Source organism: Myripristis murdjan, chromosome 3 (genome assembly GCF_902150065.1).
Source record: "Myripristis murdjan chromosome 3, fMyrMur1.1, whole genome shotgun sequence".
In the NCBI taxonomy this organism is placed as follows: Eukaryota; Metazoa; Chordata; class Actinopteri; order Holocentriformes; family Holocentridae; genus Myripristis; species Myripristis murdjan.
This window is the reverse complement of record NC_043982.1, coordinates 15,077,868-15,087,944: the sequence shown is the minus strand read 5'-3', so window position 1 is coordinate 15,087,944 and position 10,077 is coordinate 15,077,868. Positions and strand designations below refer to the sequence as shown.

General features: G+C 43.9%; 1 protein-coding gene across 4 annotated transcripts in view; it reads left to right on the top strand.

Moving 5' to 3' along the window:
- Nucleotides 1-4,318: 4,318 nt before the first annotated feature.
- The window catches only part of cbfa2t3 (CBFA2/RUNX1 partner transcriptional co-repressor 3), a 44,836-nt gene continuing 39,077 nt past the window's right edge, over nucleotides 4,319-10,077 (top strand). For 3 of the 4 annotated variants that reach the window (XM_030080781.1, XM_030080773.1, XM_030080756.1), the window contains exon 1: nucleotides 4,319-5,126. In XM_030080781.1, the coding sequence (XP_029936641.1) occupies nucleotides 4,922-5,126 (205 nt within the window). In that variant the 5' untranslated portion in view covers nucleotides 4,319-4,921. The remainder of the gene's footprint in view (nucleotides 5,127-10,077) is intronic. The other variant, XM_030080765.1, reaches the window with a different exon arrangement.

The following is a 10,077-nucleotide window of genomic DNA, read 5'->3' as shown; positions in this document are numbered from 1 at the left end:
ATGAGAACACGCTTAATTTAGCAGGTGCGCTTTGACAGCTCTTGAATGAGCGCCAAGTCTGCTGTAGGAAGGGTAAGAAAAAGGAGGCGCTCAATGTGCATCTGTGTGGAGCCCGGCTGTGACAGATGGGGACGGTTTAACTTATAGAGTTCTGTTAAGATCTGGAGGTTTTATGAAACTGTCTGTGCCAAACAGGTGTGTGTTCTAAACACACCACTGAGAGAAAAGGTGAACAGGCCTCGACTGACTTACTTGTCTGGCAGTGGTGTTTTGACTTGAAAAGAGGAAGATGCCAGTGCATGGATCTCACACTAGACTGGTCCTTTGTGTTTTTCATTATTTATTTGAATCCACAATAGTTCCATCTATTCTCTGTGGAGGGGATACTGCCCCTAATGTCTATTATTCTACCTTTTTTACAGTATTGGAACGTAAAAAATCCAGGCAGCTCCAGACTCTTATGCTTGCCTTTAGCTGCAGTCTAAGTTCATGAAAAAGCCTAGATGACTGAGGTTTTATACTTTCTGTATGAAAAGTTTTGGAAACTGCCACTAAAACTGTCACTTCTGGGGATTGCAAAATCATTTTGTTTCACACCACCCACATAGTGGTTTTGTAAACAAAACCTAATGAAGAGTTTTGGCTTCACATGTGGAAGCAGCTGTCAAAACACTGTCCTTCCCATCCCATCGTGTAGTCTCACCCGGAGAACAGGAAAATAACTCCAAAGTGTTTCTGAGACATTTCAAATACTCAGAATAAATTAATTTATCCAACATATTTGGTTTATTTAGCACAATCTTAAAGTTGGTTAAAAGCCTCAGGAATAACAAGCATTTGAGGTTTTTTTTTTTTTTTTTTTTTTCTCACTCTGTTAAAAGTAAATAAGCGTCATAATTGTTAGAGGCGAAATGCTACTTCAAGGTAGTGGCAAACAATCAATAGGTGTGGTTTTTTTTTATGATTTTCACACCTTGTGAATGTGCGCAGTAAATAAAAAGCAGTGAACCAAGTGAAACACAGCCCTTTAAAAACTGCAGTGTGATGGCTGGAAGTGCCCGTGAGGACCGCTGGAGAGTTGAACAGTTCAGCCTGTTAGTGGTGGCCAGGTGTCTCACAGGCAGACAGGACGCTTCACCATATGGCTGCTTCTCCCCACCAGCCGCCAACCGTCCCAGCCGCTGACTTTCACATGCTTTACTCCTGTTGTACAAGGTGAAAAGTTGCCTCTTGTCTCAACCCTGACCAACACACTGAAAGAACTCTGTATGTGTCCATAAAGGAGAGAAACTTCCCGGTTTTCAGGGACTGGTATAATTAAATTACACTGGTATGAGAATAAGGGGATTACAAACATATGCTAGCGTACAGGAAAGTCGGATTTCATTAATTTCCTCCAGATTTCTGATACAACAAAAAAGTTGCAGATTGTTTTGCTGCTTTCCTGCATGCTGATTGGTGGTTTAAAGAGGTAATGAAGTCCTGGTGTGTCCTCCTGCTGGGTTTGTATTTGGCGAGGGGAGCCTGTGAGTCGCTGATAGAGGGATCTCTCTGACACGGCTACTCTGGCCTGCCGCATCTGGGAGCCAGGAGCGGCAGCCGCTGGGGGGAGATAAGGCAAGACTAGCCCCTTGCCTGTAACGCACGTTTTGCCCCCACTGCCCTGTCCCCCCTCCCTCTCCTATCCCTCCACCCATCCTTCCTCCCCCTCATCCCCCTGACCTTATCTCAGGGGAGAAGGCACCAGTGGGTAGCTACTGTGATAGCACCTGCCAGAACCAGAGCTGGCCTCTGGTGATTATGGGGGAATCATTATCTCTCTCTCCCCAAAAACTCATTTTATACCTGCCAACATCTGAGGGGTGGGGGGCAAAGGAGCAGGGGCGTCTATAACAGGTAACACAGGGGAAACTGCATGTGTGTGCCTGCATGCACCAGGACAGAGTGGGATACATGAGCAAAAGCACAAATGCACACAGCGAAACATCCACCTCCTTGGATTGCCTTATCTTCGTCTTTTACTGATTTGAATTTGATCTAAATGTGATATGATAGAGAATAGATTTGATGATGGCTCATGTTCTCGGCTGTCCTCGACCTGTCATCCTGCTATCATTGTCCATTCACTGTTAGGGATTTTTGTGGATGAGCATAACCTGAATAAAGAACTTATATAAACAAATATGGAACTGAAAATGTGGGAAATCCCAATGATTGTCATGTTTTTTTCAGGACTTTTAATAGAAGAAATACCTGGAAACTCCATGTACGTTCAACTATCAGTAACACCCCCCACCGCTACCACCCCCATACTCTTCCAGTGCCCAAAGACAGAGAAAGCGAGAGAAGTTGCTCTCACTTCCTCTCTGCTGATGACCATCTGTGTGCTGGTTTCAGTCAGACACCCAGCACATCTGCGTGCTCACATCCCCTCTCACTTCTCTCATCTGTATGTGAGTGTGTGTCTGTGTGTGTGTCTGTGTGAAGAACACTTTTGCTGTCATAGCAACACAAGGTACGGTGTCTGGTTTGGGGGTTAATGAGTATGGGGGTCAGAGTTCAAAGAACTGATGACTACAACCTTGCTAGGGTTGCACATGTGAACTCCTCTCAGCTGTGAGTTTTATTTTGGCATCTTTGTTCCAACTCCTGTGACAGGAATCTCTCAACATATTGACTTATCCAGAGACAAGCTTAGCCTTGTATGCTGTTTCTTTCTATTTCTCTATTTTTAAAACTGATTTGCATTGGTTATGCCACCCTTGTGGTGTGCTAGGTGGAAGAGGATGCAGGAATAGCAGGTAAACCACCTACGGAAGTTGAAATAATCAGATGTGTGAGTTGTCACATTCTATATGTTTGGCAAAAAAAAAAAAAATAAAAAAAATAACTCTGGCAATGGAATCCCCTGTTCTCAGTCTTCTTGTTTTTTTTTTTCTGTTTTTTTTTTTTTTTTTTTTTTTTTTTAAACCTGTAGCCAAAGAGATTTCAAAGGTGTTGTACAGTTCACATATTTTTTTCCACATTTTGAAAAGGGTCTTGTAGTGTATAACAAGCAAGTTTTTTACTGTCTCTGTATCGGCAGATTTATGTGTCAATGTGTTGGAGAAACATACTCACTTACTTCTTTATTAGATGTGTCTTTGCATATATTTTGAAGATGCATACCTCTTCTAGGGATTACACTACTGATGTTGTTTGAAGCTGAACAAAAACATCTACAGGTACACAGATAAGTAACATGATGAATTTCTCTGACAACAGCATGTAAAGAGGGCGCACTGGAAAATGTGCTTAACACTCACCCTGGCTTCAATAATCCATTAACCTGCCAAACTGAAGAACACAGTTTGATGTCACATCAAGAAATAAAGTGAGGACGGTGCAGGTTGAGGTTAAGGCCAGCTGAGTGATAGAACAGATTAACGCTACTACAGAAACAGAACTAAAGAAAAGCTTGTAGGGTCAGATATTATGTGGCTGAGCACAGTTTGGATTACAGGTCAGTGTGGGAGAGGGTGAAGAATAGAGCGAGAAGAGGATGGGAATGATGAAAAAATAAAATTTGAAAATAATGCATGTGTAAAAGAAGACTGGAAAATGGAAGAAAACACAGGAACCAGTCTGGCATTGGAGAGGCTGGTTGTAGTATAGGAAAGGTGAGGTGCCGGCTGGTAAGAAGGATTATGGGAAAGGGGAAAGTGTTAATGGCCACCAGGAGGGGGAACCGAAGGAAGAGAGAGAGAGTTATGGAGTGAAAGAAAGGGTGAGAAGAGAATGAAAAAGATGACAGGGTGAGTCCTGGGAAGGAGGGAAGGGAGGTGTCGCGAGGAGGGAGGAGGGGTAGGAGAAGCTGCTGGCCACAGACACAGCTGGTTCCTGGCAGAGGAAGTCCAGACTGAGGCCCAGGTCCCGCTGCCTGCTGCTGTCTGCTGCTATCACCCCAGCCAGCACTGCTGCCTGGCCTCCCCTGGGGCTGCAGCCTTGCAACACACAGCACAGAACAGAAACACACACAGAGACACACACACACACACACACACACACACACACACACACACACACACACACACTGTAACATACACATACACAGTGCAGAGCTTCCCTCATGAGCCACAGTGGCAGGGCAGGAGGAGGGTTCAGACGAGAGCACAACCCCTCAGCAAGAGCCACGAGGCGAGCTGACCTGCCCCTGACATGCACACACACGCACACACACGGCCTCCGTCACCTCACACACAGTCTGCTGGAGATGAAAGACGGGGACAAGGAGAGAGGAAAAAGAAAGACAGAGTGAGAGAGCGAGAGAACGAGACGAAAGGAAGAAGAGAAAGAGGCCGATGTACACCGAAGACGTGCCAAGTACACCCGAAAGAGATCGTGAGGAAATTTGAAGAAAACGAGCAGTGGTCATGGACACTGACATACAACATGTTGTTCTAAGTGCTGTGGAGATGTACAGGATGGTCCAGGATTAATACGCCAAGGACCAGAGAAGGTAAAAGGAAGAAGAGGAAGCAACCTCTTGCTGTTTCTCCTTTTTTTGATACTGGAAATCTACTTTTTGTGATTTAACCGCAGTTAACTCCCTTCTCCTATCATGGCGATTCTGTGGTTCATACAATGACCTACCACAGCCTCAGAGGCAAAAACGCTACAAAGATATGAGGCAAAACAAGCAAAATCTCAAAGACACAATAGGGAGGAGAAAACCAGGTCTGAAAACCCTCCAAGAATTTGGAGTGAATATCGAACATTAGTTTATCTTGTCTTTCTTCGCTACAGTGCTCAGGCCCACAAACCGGCCAGCCTGCAGCAAAGTGCATCACACCAGCTGTCACCTGACCTCCACGGTCCTCACCTCACATAGACCTGTCTGCTGGCAGGGTGTTAACAGATTTCTGTAGCGGCTGATCCAAACATGTCTGCTGAGGTCCATTCAGAGCACCAAAGGAAGGTGGACCTGAGAGCCGGGACTTCCTCCTCTCCATCATTTGCTCCCCGAATCCCTACAGTCACACTGATCAGCCACCGAGAGCTGAGGGATAAACGCAGCACCCACAGATTCCAGCCTGGTGCCCTTGATCCAAACCTGGCAGCAGGCAGCCTCTACAGATGTAGTGAAGGTAGGAGCTCGTCCTTTTTTTTATGAAATCTTCTGGCAGTGTGGTGCTGTGATGAGTGACTGTGAGTCGAGGGTTCCCTCGCTGTCAGGTCTGCTCATTAAGTTAGAGTGATTGACAGATAATCAGCTTGTGTTGACTTGGCGCCACATTCTATAGGGCGAGGTGAGGTTTCTTCATCTTGGAGCAGTGATTGGGCGATTGAAGCTGAGGGTTTCAAGGTTAAAATGACAGCAATTACGACCACCGTAATGATTTTTCATGCCTGAATTTATGATGTATACCATGATCCACGGCTTGTTTCACAGAGCCATAAATATTTTTGGTGCTTTCTGCAAACTAACTGCAAGGATATTATATAAGTCTGACCACTCTGTGTAATTTTCTTTGACAATATCTGCTGAATGTCACGTAATACGGATCATTCATTTGTGCTGTTTGTGCTGCTGATACATAAACTTATCATTATTGTTAACAAGCTCACTGGTGCACCTTTTTTTTTTTTTTTTTTTGGTCCAGGAAAGGAAAGGGAAAGAGGTTTTGAGAGAACTGGGTGGGTGGGTGGTGGTGGGTGGTTGGGTGAAGGGGTGGTGTGGGGTGCTGGGTTGTGGGTCTTCCTCCAGGCTTCCCCATACAGCTGCAGGGAACAGCAATGTCTCGAGTCTATAGTTTCGGCGTTTAATTTCAAAGGCTGTGCAACATGCATGGAGTTTGTGAGAGTGCATCAGGGTAAATACATAAGGGAAAACTTTCGGGAGCGTTTTCCAAAACATTGTGGGCAGATCAGGGATACTTGAAAGTCATCCAGGAAAGAAGGCAAAGGAGGAAAATGTAATTGATTCTTAAAGCAGTGAAAACACTGAAGTAGTGCCTTTAGGTAGAAAAAAAAAAAACCTTCACTTAAATCAGCAAAGGGTTTGAGGAGAGAGAGAGAGAGATGCATTAAGAACCAGACATTAAAGGCCTAATTTTATAGACTCTAAATATGTAGAAATTGTGAGTCTGAGAGAGGACTAATACCCAACATAGTGAATTACCTGCGGCGCCTGCCGTCTCTTGGCAGTAATGAGCTTTGTGAACGTTTCAGCGATAAGGCCTCTATAATTAGGCTTAGTCATAAGCATCCCCCCTGTAATTCTGTGATAAAAACCCAGTAGAACTCTGGTGTCGGTGCTCCAACCCATTCGTCTCACAGACACATGTGCGCGCACACACGCACACACACACAGACACAGACACAGGCACAGACACATTTGGCTCAATGAGGAAATCAACCTGTGTCAGTGTGAACTGTAAACACAGCTCTTTGTCTCAAGTAGTTTACCTGATGTCTGTATGTGTATTTGTATAGTCCAGCGATATGTTCACACTGTATGGGGAAGCTGTGTGTGTGTGTGCGTGTGCTTGTGTGTGTGTGCGTGTGTGTGTGTGTGTGTGTGTGTGCGTGTGTGTGTGTGTGTGTAAGGCGTTGTGAGCTGCGGCATAGGCTTCCTGTGAGGGAGCAGATGTCGCAGAGCTCAGGCACAGCTGCGGCAGGCGATAACCGCGGTGGCAAGAATATGTCGGCACGCTGGCTCTTCTCCCTGGGTCTTATCAACCGCACACAGCATACAGACACACACACATACACACACACACACACACACACACACACACACACACACACACACACACACACACACACACTCTTTACAATAAGGAACTGCCACCCAACAGTAGCACACCCTCACAGCAGGCCCAAATAGAGGGAGGAAGGCAGAGGGAGAGATGGAGGAAGGAAGAAAAGGAACAAGGACTAAATCAAGAGACTTTGAAGGAAAAGGTGCAGTGAATCCCTAACAAAGCCTTGGCTCATGTCTGCTGTATCATAGACTTTATAATTCTCTGCCCGTCTTAATCCACCGCGGCTATGAATAGGCTACTCTATACAGTGTTGTGTCTGAAAAGGGGCATTTCACCAGTAATACATATAACTTTATCCTTTCGCCCATCCATAAACTGTCCCTTTCACCTGCTACTTTCCAACACTCATCTGTACTGTTTTTGTGCTGCAAAAAAGCCTAACTCTTTCTATTAATAATGTAAAGTTTATATAAAATTATACTTTTCGAGGATTATCGCTGATGAAGTGGTGAGCCATTAGTTTTATATGACTTTGATAACATGTTCAAACTGATTAATTCAATAGCTCTAAAATTTCATGAAATTTGTTTACTTTTTTTTGATAAGTGACCCCCCACGACAAGCTTTTTTTTTCAAGTGCACAAGTGCATATGTTGTATCTATGTGATCTACAGGCTATATATACAGTATTAATAGATTCATTTTCATCATTTTATTGTTGTAAGAATTATGTCTAACATAAGCATATGCAAATAAATGACATAGACCACAAAGAGTGATGATGATGAGGAGAACGAGGACAATGCGAAAGGAGAGAGGGAGAGACAAATGGAGAAGTGAAGTGATGTAAAAGAAGACAGGGAGGAATGTGAGAAGAGTGAGAGGGTAGGGAGAGAGAGAGAGAGAGAGAGAGAGAGAGGATAAGTGTGGAGAAAGGATAGAGAGAGCAGTTATCCTCTCTATTTCCTCAGCATCAGCTTTGTGGTTTCTATGAGGAACAGATGTTCACAACTTGATACAGTGCCTCATCCCCCTCTACTCACTATCTCCAGTGCCAGCAGCACCAACTGTCTACTACACACACACACACACACACACACACACACGCACACACATCTCTTGGGTAACACATCATATAAAGCAGTGACTTTCCAGTGTGGATGGAGGTACACTGACCTGCATACTGAGGCTGTTTCCCCGTGTTTATTCTAACTGAGTCAACACTTGTTTTAACTGGGTGATACTTCCTGTTTCGTCAGTCTGCAGGCCAGCTCTGAACCTGAACTCAGCTCTCTTACTCAGCTGGCCGCAAACACACACACACACACACACACACACACACACACACACACAGATATGCACATTAGTATCACCCCTGTGCATCAATATCACTTCGTTCTTGTCAAGTTCCTGTTGTTGTTGCCTTTCTGTGATGAAAAAAGAGGCCAGTGTGAAAAAGTGTGAGTGTTTAGCTGCTAATCTGACATAACATAAAGTTAGCTCTCCTCACTAATCTTTTTAGTTTTTTTACTTATTCAAGGTTGTAAACATATGGAGCCAAAACATCAAACAATGTTTTTCTTGTCTCTAATATTAAAGAACTCACAGCGTATTTAACATATTTAAGACTTAAAGGACCATACCAGTCCCTTTGCATGTGTAGTCTAGTATCTACAAAATGTACGTTTCCTCTAATCTTTTCCCAAAGGAAGCGGTCATATTTTATAAATTAAAATTAACATTCAGTGACTTCAAACATTCTTCACACCAGTATTCCACCACTGTAATGAAGCCGTCCACATTAGTTTTCCTAAAAGCAGCAGCACTGTTGTGTTTTGATTACTTGAAATTACGTAGAGTGAAACAGCCCCTCTGCCCAGTCAATTACCAGTTCTGTCGTTCACGTATGGTGTCAACTTTGTTAGCAACCAAAAACGAGCACTATAAATTATAAGTCTCTCATTTTGAAATTTGAAGGATTTTGAGTATCTGTTGTGAAATCTTTAGTACACCCCATGATTTGCAAAATGGTTTGTTGCAATGTGAAATATGGGTAAATTATAGTAAATGGGCGAAACATTCAGAATCACCAGAATGGTCCTTTAACATGTTTAAGACATATGCTGGGCCACAATTTGGGAGATAAACAAACTAGATAAATAGTCAGAAAACTAGACAAAAATGGAAAAGCAGTCTGATGGACTGGAATAACTATTGGCTGATGTATGTTGTCTATAAAAAAGTACAACCATAAATCTATTTCGTAGTGCCCTTTTGAAATTACTGAGCTAAGGTCAAACTTGTGTTTGTCTTGTGGCAGAAATGGTGCTGGAAGTCAAACATTTCAAATGACATTATTCCTGCAAAAGAGCAAGTATTCAGTTTTGGATTCCCATCATGTCCGGATGATTCAAACAACAGACACTTTGCTGCTCAACTGCAAACAAAATGTCAGGGGATCTATGGGTGCAATTTGTAAAAGCAGCATCCAGTGCCTTTGCTTGAGTGGGTGGGTCAATGATCCGTTACACCATGCCATATTACAGAGAGCCTTTCTCTGTCTCTCTCTCTCTCTCCCACTCTCTCTCTTTCACTCACTCTTTCTCTCCAGCCATCATTGTGTCTCATGCTCTTTCATAACATTGCGGATCACCTTGACGACGTACATGCCTTGATGATATTAACACAGAAAGTCTGAGAACAACATCCTCTTAATGCGCTATCAGAGAAAAGACAATGTTTAAGTTACAAAACCCATCTATTCAGCTGAATGACTCAAAGGGAAATTTCTCAATATCAACACGAGCCCAATCATTTGGATCAGTCGGCGTGATACAACTCAGTTACAGCTTGGTTCTCTTTTCGTTAAGCGAGATGTGCTCCTCTGCCTTTCATGACTGACTGTCTTCTCCAAATAGCTAGGATCTACACTAGCGTCTGTAATGTCAACTCCACAAGAGTGTGGTCTGCTGAATGTGCATGGGAGAGGAGAGACGAGAGAAGAGCGCGGGAACACAATGGGCCTAGCGTTCCTTTCAGTCGGCTCAGGGCCTTATCTCCTTTTAACACACTAGCCTGTGACTGCCACTATAGGAAAGGATTTACAATGTGTGAGTGGAGGAAACGCTGCAAACTTCTCTCTCTCTGTCTCTCACCCTGTCTGTTCTCACACACCCACATGCACACACACACACACACTCACCCAAACATGCATTGTCATTTCCACACCAGTACAATGACCAGTCTAGCTCATGTATCTCAGCGAGTCCTCAAAGCTCCATGAGATACTGTCAACCTAACACAGCAAAGTCCAGAGGGGAGGGTACGAGTG